The sequence below is a fragment of the Octodon degus genome, unplaced genomic scaffold (genome assembly GCF_000260255.1).
Source record: "Octodon degus isolate 3935 unplaced genomic scaffold, OctDeg1.0 scaffold00020, whole genome shotgun sequence".
Classification (NCBI taxonomy): Eukaryota; Metazoa; Chordata; class Mammalia; order Rodentia; family Octodontidae; genus Octodon; species Octodon degus.
This window is the reverse complement of record NW_004524596.1, coordinates 1,841,876-1,856,823: the sequence shown is the minus strand read 5'-3', so window position 1 is coordinate 1,856,823 and position 14,948 is coordinate 1,841,876. Positions and strand designations below refer to the sequence as shown.

Below are 14,948 nucleotides of genomic sequence, written 5' to 3'. Positions count from 1 at the left end.
TATCTCCAATTCCTCAAGATCAATATATTCATATGTGTTCACAAACATATATAACAACTTTAAAAGATTTTAGAAAATAAAATTAGGAGACAGTTGGGTATGGTGAAGCATGCCTGTAATCCCAGCAATCTGGAAGGCTGAGGCAAGAGGATCACAAGTCCAAGACTCCAAGACTAGAAGACTAGCCTGGCAATTTAATGACTCAGCAAGACCCTGTCACTAAACAAACAAAGAAACAAAGGCTGGGGAAGTAGCTCAGGGCAGAGACCCCAGGTTCATTCCCCAATACCACAAATGAAATGAAATGATGAAATATCTAAAATAAAATAAAGATTGTAAAAGCTATTTTGTCCTTCAGGATATATTATTAAGATGCAAATACCTCCTGAATCAGGGTAACATCATACCACCTTGGAGACAGAAAGGATTACTGGGCAACTAAATGGTAGCAAGGCTCAGAAAGAGGGAGAAGACAGAAGAGAGACAAGGACAGGAGAGGGTGATGGAGAACCAGGGCAATCACATCTCGCCATGAGATAAAAGAAGTTTTAAGATAAAATGGCTGGCTTCTCCTGTGCAAAAGGTGAATTGATGAGCCAAGGAATTAAATAATTTTCCAAGGTCCCACAGCCTGGAACACTGTAGGATAAAAATTATTAGGCTAGGTATTGAACTCTTGCTATGTGAAAGGCAGTTTTAAGCTCTTTGCTCGTATTAACCCACTCAATGTTCATGATATCCATAGAGGATTAATATTGTCCTCATTTTCAGATAAGAACTCTGACCTATACAGAGGTGAAGTCTCTTGGTGAGGTCTCATAGCTACCAGGTAGGCACAGAAGACTATGTGACTTCAAGAAAACATGGGAAAACATTGCTCCTGGGTGTTTGACATGAACAAAGCCATGAGTAGAACCAGAAAGGCCATGATGGGAGAAGGCTTCCCAACATTCAGATATAGACCCTCACAGCACAGCTGCAGCCACTGCTGAAGAGTCCAGTCAGCAAAGCAGGGCAGGCCATGGTCTGCTAATGCTCACTGAATAACCAGGAGAAACACTAACCAGGAAACTCAGGGGAGAATGCCAGCGAAGGGTAGAAGAAGGTGACTTCATGTAGATGGGCATGCAGGAGGATTTTCCACAGCCTCGGACTTGAGAACATGGGTTGCTGTACTGTGTAGAGTAGTTCTTCGTGGTGTGAGGAGCAGTGGACAGAGGGTCAGGAGAAACAGCTATGGTTCCTGCTCCTGGTCTTCCTGCTAATAATCCATGTGACCGCAGAAAGTCACTTCACTTCTCTAGATCTCAGATCTTCATCTACAAAATATCTGAGACTAGAAACTACCAATGCTTTTTCAGTTCTGGAATTCTAATTCTGAAATAAGTGTACTGCAGAGCAAGAGGTTTCTGTTGGTCTTTCTTCCCCTTGTAATGGAACTTATTTCCAAAGCAGATGGTTCAGGTCCTGGAAAAATGGTATCTTGTATTCTTCCACAATTCCTTTTGGTGACACATCTTTAGAGTTATATTTAGTATTATTTGTTTGTGAAAACCAATGCACTTGTTAATGTATATGAATGAAGACCAAAGGTAACTACTCCAATAAGATGAGAGGAAGAGACAGGAGGGAGAGTCTGGACAGGAAGGTCTAGGTAAGGCCTTGAGAGCTGCCAGGAGCCATCTGACTCTCATACTCCACCAAAGGATGCATGACTTGGCTGAGCCATGCCAAGCCTAATAGCCTGAACTTTTGCTTGGTGGGTTGCAGAAGGCTGTCACACATGGCCCCATCCCACTTCGGCATTTTTGGTCTAGGTCTTTCCAAAACTTCCCATCAGAATAGAAAACTAGAGATCTGTGAAAAAGGAGGTACATTCACTTTACAGTAAAGTGGTCCATAATGTGCTCCCAGTGAAGACGCTAAGAGAAGAGGAAATGTTCCCTTCCATAGGGTGGGCAGGAAGAGCTGGGAGGCTGGCCATGCCCCTGACCACAAGAGCTGCTGTGACCCCTGGGGTGATCTTTGCTGAAACATCTACTTCTCACTTATCCCTCTCAGAGGTACGAGTACTTGCACACAAACTCCACCTTTGGGTTTCCCAATGCCTACATTTTTTTTTAGACAGGATCCCACTCTGTACCCCAGGCTGGCTTCAAACTTGTGAAGATCTTCCCTCCTCAGCCTCCCAAGTGCTGGGATGACAGGCATGTGCCACCATGTCCAGCTCCAAAGCTTCAAGTATGGGATGGAAAAAAGGAACACGATGATAGCACAAAATACCAGCAGGACATTCAGTGGAACATGACTGCTCAGTAAAGCTGACATAAGTGAGCTCTGACACTGAGAAAGGAGCAGTCATCCTACTTGCTTTGTGCTGGGCTGCCTTCAATTGAAATAACACTTGTACCACTTTCTTTAAATTGAGCATCAATTAGAAAACAGTCAGATCCCAAGAATCTCTGTGTAATTCTGGGGCCAAAAGCTGACCCCACTTCCCAAAGAATTGTTAACCATGGTGTGTGTGTGTGTGTGTGTGTGTGTGTGTGTGTGTACATGCACAAGCATGAATGCGCAATACTCACTAGGGTGGGCTGAGTGTAGGAGTCAGAACCAGAATACATGTTTAAACTTCAGCTCTAGTAATTAAGAACTGCGCAGTCCTGGAGACCTCATTAGCCTCTTGTGCCTCTCTAGCTTTACAGACAAGATGGGGAAAGTATGGTTGACTGTGAGGCTTCGTTATATCAACGTCTGCTGAAGTCCTGTGTTACTGTTATGTACTAAGTACACGTTATTTATTATTATATCTTCTCTCCACAAGATGTCTTTCTTTTTGCATTGGGCATTCTTAGCCAGGTCATAATGGATTTCTCCTCATCGATGCCATACACGTGAGTGCCGGCAGGAACTGGCTAAGATAAATGCTGCTCCACCTCCAAATACTGGAGGTGAACCAGGGCCCTTGGGCTGACTGATGCCTTTCTCTTAGCAGCAGTGAGCAGACAAACTGCTCTCGCACGCTAACAGGCTTCCCCAACCCTCTAATCCATACCAGTCCTTCTTATTTCACGCAACCATCGTATTTACCCCTGATCCAAAGCAGCCCATGGCTTCTATTTAGTGTGTCATTTTACTACTTTTCCAGAATGCTGCAAAAATAACCACACACAAGAGAAAACAGTAGAAAACAGACTTACAAATCCAGCACAGTGCTCACAGAAGGTTGGCTTGAGATAGGTCATCTCCTGAAAGTTGTGCACAAATCCTGGTCCCATTTTACAGTGCAGCTGGGATTTAGCTCTCAGGAAGTAGGCCATCATTTCATCTTTACTGATCAAGCCATCCCTGTTAGGAGAACAAAAAAAAGGGATGATCCTAGGATGCCACGTTGTTAAGTGGTCGCCACAACTTAATCACCCACCTTCCAAAGCTCTGCAGCCAAAAGCAGATGAGCAACATTCACTTGCCTGTTACATCTGAAACAAGGGGACAGCTTATTCAATATGTAGAAAATTATGTGCACACACGTCAGTGTGAGTGTATGTGTGTGTGTATGCACACGCATGCATGGGACCATGCACATATGTGCATACATGTGGCCTGTGTACTGCAGTTCAGCAGTCTCCTTCCTTCCTTCCGCAGCAGTAGCTTCCAGGAGGACCTCTTTCTAGCCCTTGTCTAGCAATAGGGTTGCAAGAATGGGGCTGTGGCGGGAGGTGGGAGACCGCATTAACTGGGCCCACAGTTCTCACATCAGTTCAGCCTCATGCCACACGGGCTGCTTGCTGGCAGAGCTTCTCATCAAGGTCTCACTGCTCCATCCGTGTTGTGGTTGCTATCTAGATGTCCCACCAAAGCCTCATTTGCTCATAGGTTTAGCTTTTTGGAGATGACAGGGTCACAAGGGTGTGATACTCGACAGCGGATTGGTCCACTGCAGAGTTTACAGCTAAAGTGATGCTGGGAGGAAAAGTCTGATAGGAAGAGGTGGATCTCTGGGGGCGTGGTCTCAAGAGGTCTCTCTCCCTCCCCCTTGATTCCCTGTGATTCTTCTCACAGCCAGGCAGTGCACAGCTTATCGTCTGCTCTGCTGCTCTGCCTTGGAGCTGGCTGACGATGAACTAAGACCTCTACAAACTGTAAGCCAAAATGAGCCTTTCCTCAAGTGGTGGACATCAGGTTCCGCATCTGTGATGCAAAAGTAACTAAGGCAACCCATCACTCTTTGAACAGTGAAGATGCTGAGCCTATGTTCTATGGGACCTGTCCCCAAGGACATCGGCAGTGGCCTCTCCTCGCTGCCTGAGCTTGCTAACCCCTGGCAGCGTGCCATGTGGGGACGTGTTTCCCTTTGCTCCCCCTCCTCTGCAGACCCTGTAATTCCAGGCTGTCCTGGTTTACTTCTTCAAACAGGTCCCCTTTCTGTGGCACTTGTACAGAACCCATTTACTGCTTTCAGACTCTCTCTGCAGAAGTGAAGTCCCTGCAAGCTTATTCCAGACTTATTTTAAGATCCCTTTCTTGTCTCATATACAAAACAACTTAAGGAATGCCTAGTACAATTTATTGATTTTATTTATCAGCCACACTTTCTTGATAAAATGTAGAACAATTGAAGAGTCACTTAGTGTCTTGCCCATCTTTTCTTATTTTTTCTTATGAGACAGGATTTTGCTGTGAAGTTCAAAGATTGCCTTGAACTTACCATAGCCTAGGTTGGCCTCAAACTCTCAGTGATCTTCCTGCCTCAGTCTCCCAAGTATTATAGGATGATAGGCATGTGCTACCATGGCCAGCTGATTTTAAGAAAAGCAAGTTTGGGGTGGAGAAAATAGCTCAGTGATCTAAGCTCCTGCCTGGCAAGCACAAGGACCTGGATTCGATCCCCAGTACCACATGCTGTGCCAGCCCCATGCTGTGGCTGGCCACCAATACTGGGTATGGTGGCTCACACTTATAATCCCAGTTCTGGGGAGGCTGAGACAAGAGGATTACTACGAGTTCGAGCTGCATAGTGAGACCCTGTACCAAATCAATAAATAAAAGAATTTTTAAAAGAAAAGCAAATTTTACTGATATCCCCAAATGAAATCACAAGCACACAAAGGGAGCCTGGTTTCTTGTTGAAAGCACATTAAAGGTGAAAAAGGGTATATGGACCAGGAATAGAGACATGGAGATAGATGTAAACACAGATGTCATCACTGATGTTGCACAACCCAGCGACTGCACTTACTAGAATACAAAGTAAATAGGGCCTCAGGAGCACAATCTCAGGCAGCAACTCTGGTCCCTTCCATGGCTTAATAGATAAAGGAAGAGCAATGCCTGTTAATTAACATGGGCATCATCTTCCATCATGGAGATCTATTACTACATAGTTGGTATTTAAAATGTCCCCACAAAAGGCCCGTTGTATTGAAGGCTTTAGAGGGCCTTTTCGGAAGTGACTAGATCATGAAGGCTTGAGTGGACTAATCCATGAATGAGCTCATAATTTGATTGGGTTATTGAGAATCAATAGATACAAACAGGAGGTGAGGCCTGTTAGGGGCAGGATCTTGGGGACTGTGTGTAGGTACTGACCTGGCTCTTGTACTCTGTTTCCTGCCTACCATGGAGTGAGCAGCCACCCTTCTACTATATTTCTGTCTTGCCACAGGGTAAAGGCAATGGAAGCCACAAACCATGAACTGACACCTCTAAACCATAATCCAAACTAAATCTCACCTCCTTTAGATTTATTTGTGTCAGGCATTTTGTCATGGCAATGGAAAGTCAACTAACATAGTTACTAGCAAGCAGCTGCCTAGTTAGGAGCTACAGTTTCCAGCCTTCTTTGGTCTAGGTGGGGGGCCTGTGATTACTAATCATTAAACTAACTGAACAGATATGATACATGATACTTCAAGACCAAAGAGTTTAAGAAACCACCATGCTTCTCCACCTCCTCTCATCTGCCACATAAATGAGGAAGCCTCCAGGAATCTAGAGATCAGCAAAGCCACAAAACGGGAGGAGACCAGTCCATGGGTTACCAGAGAATGTGGATGGATAGCCTCCAGAATTCCAGGCTCACATGAGTGAGAAACAAAACCTTAATGTGTGGCACTATGAAAGCTTAACGTTTATCTGCTGTAGAAGCTGGTAGTATCTTGTGAAACACACTTGAAACTATCCACACCCCTTTGCAAAAAAATGGTTTCTCCTTTCCCACTCCATGGTGGGAATGTTTATGTTAGCAGTGGGCTGTGGTTCTCAAAATGGTGAGGACAACTTCCATCAGTATAGCCAGAGCTGTGCCGGCCCTGGGTATCTTGTATATTTGTTATGGTACCAGGGGTGGAACCTCGAGCCTTCATGTGGAGCTGTATGTGCAGTCTCTCTTATTCTTTGAAATAGGGTCTTGCTTATTAAGTTGCCCTAGCTGGGCTTGAATTTGGGTCCTCTTGCCTCAGTCTCCTGCAGTTCTGGGGTTACCAGCATACGCCACCATGTTCAGTGGGCCCAGCCATGACTCACAGCACCCTTTGTGCTTCTGCTCACATCCACCCTGGTTGCACTCTGATGACCAAAATTGGACCAACTTGAGGCTTCCAGCTCTGAAAGGGCCACTCAGTGAGTGAATGGAGGCATTGTATTTGGTCACTGAAGCCTCCCAAAATGGCTAAAACCAATGACTTGTCTCCATGGTGTCTTTCACGGGAGCTAGATCAAAAGTAAATACTCGCTGTACCCAGTGGGCCATGCCTGTAATCCCTGCTACTTAGAAGGTTGAGGCGAGAGGATTCCAAGTTTAAGCCCTGATTGGGCTGTTTAGTAAGCCCTGTTTCAAAATTAAAAAAAAAGAAAAAGTGTTGGAGATGTAGCTCAAGGAAAAAGGGTAATCTCCGAATCTGGAAAAAAGAAGTTAACTCTCCCCTGAGGCAGTGATGGTGAACCTATGGGGCTTGTGGGGCAGCCCCAAGCAGAGGGTCCTCTCCATTGTCACCCCAGCCAAGTCGCTTCAGCAGCTTGTTCTTTCTAAACTAAAACCTTTAATTGATTTAATGGCACTGGTTTTAATTGCACTGTTGGCACTCAGTGAAAGATAAGAAGGTTTGGATTGCAGTTTGGGCACTGGGTCTGGAAAAGTTTCGCCATCACTGCCCTAGGGCAATAGTCACCTAAGAGTATTTGTTTTTATTAATTTTATTGAGAAAGAAATAGCAATGAGACAGTTTCAAAACAGGTGAGTAAGACAGTTACAATAATTAATACATTGTATATTGTTGTCTTCATAGTAGTTATTCAGAGTACAAGATGCAGACATGATATCTTGTCTAAACACTATTAGTACGTCTTTCTTCTCATTGAACTAAGAAAAAGTAGCTGTATAGCTATCCTATTTTGTATATACAGATAGATATTTTTTTCACTACAAAATGATCCTTCATTTACATCCCCCTTTTCTGTTTAGTTTTGTCAGAAATGGGTATTCCATTGTCATTCAAATATTGTAGATGTGTGAATTCAGCAAAATAATCCAATATAGTCCCGTAGCCCATAACAGCAGTGGGTTATCCATAGGACTGGCAATGTCAGAAGTTGTTGTTTTGAGCCTTTTACAGTTCAGCATATTAATATGGCTTTACTTTTTATACCTCGTGTTTATACTTTTCTGCTGGATGGTTAAGACCAAGACAAAGCAAGACCTATATACCAAGAATGTAACTTTTGTATCTGACAAGGTCAGTCAAATCCCCTCATGAGCATTTTGAGGAAAAGCATATCTTTCAAAAGCAAATAGGGGATAAAGAGAGAGAGTTCTTTGAGAAATACAAACAAAAGACAAACAAGTTTGTGAAATGAGTTAGCCCATCAGCCTCTGGGAGAGCACAACGCATTGTGGCTTATGAAAAGCCAGAGGAATTCATGTGACGAAAACGCCCGCACTTATGAGGTTGCAGCAGGTGTTTCCCGCCTGACGGTCAATGCCTTTCTGAGAGGAAAACAGCACCTTAGAGAATATACCGTCTACAGAACCAGCAGAGAAAACAAAGGAAACTGGGAAAGTGATTTTAAATGGCCTGCTTACATACCACCTATTCTAATAGACTAAAGAAAGAAGTGGGTAGTTAGCAGGTAACTTCAATTTTACTTTGTAAAAGGAATTTGTTTCTACCCATACAATTTAATTTTAAAATATTCTTTGCTTATAGTGCATAATGAATACAAATTTAAGATTTTGAATAGTTTTGAGGGCCGGCCAGATAGCTCAGTGGACTAAAGCACCCGCTTAGGCAGAGCACAGTGTCCAGTTGGAATCCCGTCATGCCGTGCCGGCCCAACCCCTGGGCACGCTGAGAGGGTGATTGAGACTGGGCATAGTGGCACACGCCTGTAATCCCAGTTCTTGGGAGGCTGGAAACAGGAGAATCACTATGAGTCCCATCTACGTAGTGAAGCCCTGTAGATCCTGTACTAAATACGTTCAAAAAAAAAAAAAGATCTTGAGCAGTTTTGTTCATGTATCAAAGCTTTACTTGGCATGCTGAATGACTTACAGATTTTATTTTTAAATGCTCACGTCAATGAAAATATTAGAGGTTTCTAATGTGACTTAATTTGAATATTTCATTAGCATAAAATTCAGCATTTCATTACAAATGATCTTTTCATTTAGGAATTAATCTCACATAATTAAAATTTAATTCAGTTGTTAATGTCAGGCTTTCTCAGCAATTATTTCTTTTAAATGACCATTTTTCTAAGTGAATTGAGTTTTAGCTTTTAAAGCTATTAAAATTTTCAAGACTCATTTGAAGGTCAAGAAAAAAATCTTACTTGTATATTAAGGCAAACTGATCAATTTAAATAAAGTATAGAACCTTCTTGGATATCTACAGCCATCATCTGCTTTTATGAAGATCATAAATAATCTAAAATAAAAATAAGCACAATAAAAATATTTTTCAATGAGTTTTTTAAAAAGAGAATAAAAAAACAAAAACAATTCAGATTTTCAAAATGAGATGATAGGAAATCAACAACGGTTGTTATAGTGCACGTTATTACCTTCAAAGTAGTTGCTCAGATTACCAGATATAGGCATGAAAAATCGATGAAACAATGAAGCATTTACTGTTCCTTTCAGAGGGTTGGCCAGATAGCTCAGCGGATTAAAGTGGCTGCAAGCAGGAGCAGGGGCCAGAGGTTCGATCCCCTGGCCTGCCGTGCTGGTGCCACCCCTGGGGCTCACTGAGACGGCAATCGAGACTGGGCGTGGTGGAGCGTGCCTGTAATCCCAGCTCTTGGGAGGCTGTAAGCAGGCGGATCACTACGAGTCCGGTCTAGTAGTGAGACCCTGCACACCCTGTAAACCCTTCCCTAAAATACAAAAAAATATAAAGAACCAACCTGTTCCTTTCAAGAAACCAATAGAAATTAGTAGTATTATTATCTTAGCTCTCGTGTGTGTGTATGTGTGTGTGTGTGTGTATTCTCCTTCCTCTTTTATTTCTTTTCTCTTTTCCCCCATCCCAGTTGTTCTTTTTTTTTTTTTTAGCAGCTTATTTCCCTTTCACAACATCTATTGTACCTTTCTTTCAGGTTCTTACATTAGTGAGACAATACCATGTTCACACAAGCTGGTCTGAGATTTAATTCATCTATGAGCATGGTCTCTAGCTGCATCCATTTACCTGTAAAAGCCTCAAGTTTACCTTTCTTTATAGCTGAATAATACACCCTCATATAAAAAATGCCACATCTTTTTTATCCATTTCTCAGTTGATGGGCATTTGGGTTGTTTCCAAATTTAGCTATGACAAATTGTGCTGCTATAAACATGGGTGCATATATATCGCTGTGGTATGATGTTTTCATTTTCTAAAAAATACCAAGGAGGAAAACATCTAGGTCAAATGGAGCCTCCCCTCCTAATCTGTTGAAGAGTCTCCACACTGATCTGCCCAGTAGCAGTGCCAGTCTGCATTTCCACCAGCATCGGAGAAGGGTTGCTTTTCTCCAGTTCAGTGACTTTTAGGGTACACTGATGAACAGGACTTTGTCAGAACTGGATCTCATTATATTCCTCCTCCAATCCTTTTTTAATGATGTAGTTCATAGCTAAGCAGTAGAAATAATGGGAAAAATGGACAGCTGGGCTAATTTGCAAGTGGATTCTCTCGTTTTTAACACTGCTAGTGTGGTCTCCCCACGGCTCCACCCAAGCGGTCTCATTCAAAGACACCAAGAAAAAAATCAGTGAGAGGTCAGAGTTGCCTCATCACAGCACTAAGACTGAGGCCGTCAAGATGTAAATGAAAGGTAAGTTTTTGCTCTGATGATATTTTGCTTTAAAACAGTGTTAATAAAATATAACAAAATGAAAACTTACTGATCTTTGTCTAGCACACAGAAGGAATCCAGGAAGGGAAAATTGGCAGCTATACTTTCAAAGTCCTCTTGAGAGATGTACCCATCGTGGTCATGATCGTAGTTTCTAAACACAGACTGCAAATAAAAAGACACAAATTTATTAAATGATGATTTGTGAGGCAGGCTCTGAGCTTGGGATCATTGAAAGTATGATAGCGTATTATCGTTTCTTTCAAGGAGCTTAGAATTTATGACTAACTCCAGAAGCCTTTGTATAGAACAAGGATAAGTGAGTGTAGAGAGTAAAAATATAGCACCATGAAGGAGGGACTGCAGATTAAGAAAGATTCTCAGAAAAAACAAAGTCTAAACTGAGACCTCAAGGTTGGGTAGGATCCACACTTGGGGAATTAATACTATGATGACGGAAAGCCAAACTTCAATGTTAAATTATCTCAGATATTGGAAGCATATGTTCAATAAGCTCCACTGTATAAAAATACCACATCATTTTTATCCATTCCTCAGTTGATGGGTATGTGCGTTGGGCAATTCTAATCAAAATCCAGTGAAAATGTTTTAAATTTTTATCTACCTATCTACATCTATCCGTCTATCTACCTACCTACCTATTTTGAAAGAAGGAATTTGTTTTAACTAAACATGATATATCTAAAGTTCAAATAGAAATGAGTTTGTTAATATGCTAAGATTGTTTAAAATGAGATATAATTGAGAAAGAACACACCCTTTCAAAAATGAACCATTCTACAAAGCTATAATTATCAAAACAACACAGTACAACTTATTCACAGGGAAATTATCAATTATCCAATAACTGCTGTTAAATTAAATCACTAATAACCTCATAAGATAAACTGTTCTCAAACTGAATTCTATATGCATTAAATATTTTAATAGGCAAAATAATAAAGCTATAAAAATAAGAGAGGAAAGAGATTAAAATCTTTTTTTCTGTTTCAACATCTTTGAGTGAGAAAGGTTTGTCTTAGAATGATATTAAAGCCAGAAGACATAGGGCCAGCCAAATAGCTCAGCAGATTTAAGTGCCTGCAAGCAGGCACAGGGGCCAGAGGTTCGATCCCTAGGCCTGCCATGCTGACCCTGCCCTCATAGTGCTCTGAGAGGGCTATTAAGACTGGGTGTGGTGGCATGCGCCTGTAATCCCAGCTCTTGGGAGGCTATAAACAGGTGGATCACTACGAGCCTAAGCTAGTAGTGAGGCCCTGAACACCCTGTAGATCCCTCCCTAAAACGACAATAAATAAACAAATAAAATAAAGTCAGAAGACATAAGGTTATTTAATAATAAAATACAAAATATATGAAGACATATTTTGTTATAATAAATTACAAAATATATGAAAAAAAGCTCAGTCAACACCTTTGAAGAAAAATGGCACCAAATTATTTGCAACATAACAGAGCAAAGACACAAAAGTAAAACAGGCAATCACCAAAATAAAAGGGCAGATGGCCAATTTCAAAGGTGCCCAACTCTCTCGTTAAGTATAGAAATGCACATGAAACTTTTAAAAAAAAACAAAGACTCAGATTAGAAAATACTAAACTAATTACTGATTTTCGAGGCTATGAGACACAAGGTCCACTTGTATTAAGTAGATGATGTAAATAGCCAGCCTTTCCACGCAAATGGTCAGACATGCCCTGGCCTTACCTTGCCTGGCTGCAAATTGGGTCAGTTAATGCCACATCCTCTCAAGGCCCCAGTGGACCTGAGGGCCTTCCCAGCCCCCTCCTTCAGCAAAAGCTCTCCCTCTATAACTCTTTTCCTGCATAAAAGCTTTTTTCAGTGCCTTACAACTTCCTGGGTTATCCAAGATGTAGAACATTCTTTTTCTTTAAACATTCTTTTCCAGAGAAAAGCACCTAGACTCAATCCTATTATACAGCACAGGTTAAATTCAGGATCACAATTTCCAGTGCCTGAGATGTATTCATCTTCCCATGAATACTTCAACTCTTCTTCCTATGTGAAAAACTCTAACGAAGCCTCATCCTACACAAAGTGATTTTTTCTGACTTCAATAACATTGTCCTGCCATGTTATTGAACTCTGAAAATACACAGCAAATAAAACAATCCAACTCATAGGGTATATTCCCGCCCTCAAGTACCTAATTTTCACGACACATCATTGTGACCTGTGTGGGTTTTCATGAGTCTAATTCCCCAACAGTATATCAAGATGGTGGCAAGAAAGAAAGCAATCGGAAGTAGCTTGGAGTATGTGGGCAAACACTACCAAGATGGGGAGAGTCTTTTTGACATTCTTCCCACCTGCCAGACTGCATCTGACCCATGAAATCGAATTCTGAGTAATCACAGAACATTCTGGAAAGAGAAAGGAGCTTTCTAGCGCTGTGTAGTCTCTGTCAGTTACATACCTCAACTAGTTTCCTTATGTGCTTGTTAATGACTGTAGGGTCTGGCTTTGGCATCACCCCAGATGCCCAGTCCAGGGGCACCACAGGCTTGGTGGGTGTTGTAGGAGAGGTAGGCTGCTGAAAGAAAATATACACAATTTTCAATTCAATTGAGCCTTGCACAACTAAGACTAGGCACAAAAAGACAGACAATTTGTATATTAAAAGTATCAGCAAACACATTATGCAGCACTACACAATCATTAAACATCATTAAACAATCATCTTTTGTGAATGGAATCTAATCTGTAACTAAATACATATTCAGATAGCCTATTTCATTTAGCAGTAGCCTAAGGGTTTGTTGTTGTTGTTGTTGTTTGTTTGTTTGTTTTTTTCCTATGTGGGACTAAGGATTGAACCAAGGGCCTTCACCCTGAACTACAACCCCAGCTCTTTTTTTTTTTTAATGTTGAAACAAAGTTTTGCTCAGGCAAGGTTTGAACTTGTAACCCTCATTCCTTAGTCTCCCAGAATGCTCGGATTACCACGTTCAGCAGTTCCACCATTTTTAAATGCAGAAAAATAAAGCACCCCCAGCCCATCTAAATATCCTATCCAAGTTCTCCAAATATTACATCATTTTTTTATGATTTGTATTGTTTCTTACACGTGCATATGACATGTTCTGATCCCATCTGTCCTGCTTAATTACCTTCCCTCCCCTCCCCTTATTCATGTTCTCTTGTCTAATAATAGTCTCCCTACTTTCAGGTCATCTTCATTTTGTTTTGGATTACACATACTGGGGAAGGCAATGTAGTACTAATCCTTCTGATGCTGGCTTCTCTTCATATGACGAACTAGATCATTCTCAAATAGTCCATCATGGATTTTGTATGATACAAAATATATAGAACCCAGTCACCTAGCACTTTACTACTTGATATGAGGAATATATTGGCAGGGGTCAGCGAGATAGCTCAGCAGACTAAAGAACCTGCTTAAGCAAGCTTAGGCAATCACAGGGACTGCAGTTTGATCCTGGCCACCACATGCCACACCAGCCCCACCGCCAGTGTGGGCTGAGCCAGCCAGAGTCCTGCATAGTGGCACGTGCCTGTAATCCCAGCACTGGGGAGGCTGAAAGCAGGAGGATCACTAGAGTCTGAGCTGCATGGTGACACCCTACAACAAACAAATACATTAAGAAAAAGACAAAAAAGAAAGAAAGAAAAAAAGAAGGAAGGAAAAAGAAAGAAAGACAGACAGACAGACGTTTGCATCCACAGGTGCTTGTAGTCAATGGGTACCAGGGTGTAGGCAAGTTCATGTCCTGTGGTCTTCATGTTGGTCAAGGCAATTAATCCCTCTGACTGCCTTATGAGTCTTCAGTCTCTCTGCCCCTCCTGGCATACTATTTTCTGTGCATATTCCCACCAGGTTTGTGCATGGTGCAAGACATTTTCACTTAATGATGTGGGGAAGATGGTGTCAATAATGCATGCCACAATCAGCTGATGTCATCTATGCCATCAGGGGAGCAGCTAAGCCTGCTGAGTGGTTTGCACCCTCTTCCCCCTGCCTCAGGCCCCTCACACAGTGCTCACAGTTTCCCTGGTACACACATGCTAACCTGTACAAGAAAGTTATTGGATAATGAGTTGGGGAATTGATATTTTTATAAGCAGAATTAAGAAGCAATTGCACTCATTTAAACCCCTAATGATCTTGGGAGGTGGGTGTTACTGATATTCTGTGAGCTACCAGAAAGATGAAAAGTGATCTGCCATTTGCATATGTTCACCCACACACTGAGTTACACACAACACACAACACACAACTCTCTCTCTCTCTCTCTCTCTCTCTCTCTCTCTCTCTCCCCTTGGCTTTTTAAATCAATGTTTTCATCTAACCAGTGTGTTAAAAGGGTCTACTCAAGTTCCCACGCTGTAAAGCAATGTGCTGCTGGAACCCAGCTATAAATTCAGAGGGCACAAATAGGTATTTAAAGCCTCCAAGAGAAAGGTGACCATCCTTAATGTGCACCTCACAAGGTGTACCATACTGACAGAATGGGCAGCTCACCTATTAGATTATACTAAGTAACTTATTTATTTACTTATTCACTTATTTATTTTGTAAAACTTCTCATTGAGCTATATTCCATATATA

At 41.8% G+C, this 14,948-nt stretch overlaps 1 protein-coding gene across 5 annotated transcripts in view; it reads right to left on the bottom strand.

The window, feature by feature from the left end:
• Window positions 1-14,948, bottom strand: part of Rasgrp3 (RAS guanyl releasing protein 3) — a 120,951-nt gene that overhangs the window by 12,408 nt on the left and 93,595 nt on the right. For 4 of the 5 annotated variants that reach the window (XM_023711239.1, XM_004627607.2, XM_023711241.1 and 1 more), the window contains exons 12-14: window positions 12,795-12,911; window positions 10,385-10,500; window positions 3,201-3,348 (exon numbers count right to left, since the gene is read on the bottom strand). In XM_023711239.1, the coding sequence (XP_023567007.1) occupies window positions 3,201-3,348; window positions 10,385-10,500; window positions 12,795-12,911 (381 nt within the window). The remainder of the gene's footprint in view (window positions 1-3,200; window positions 3,349-10,384; window positions 10,501-12,794; window positions 12,912-14,948) is intronic. The other variant, XM_023711240.1, reaches the window with a different exon arrangement.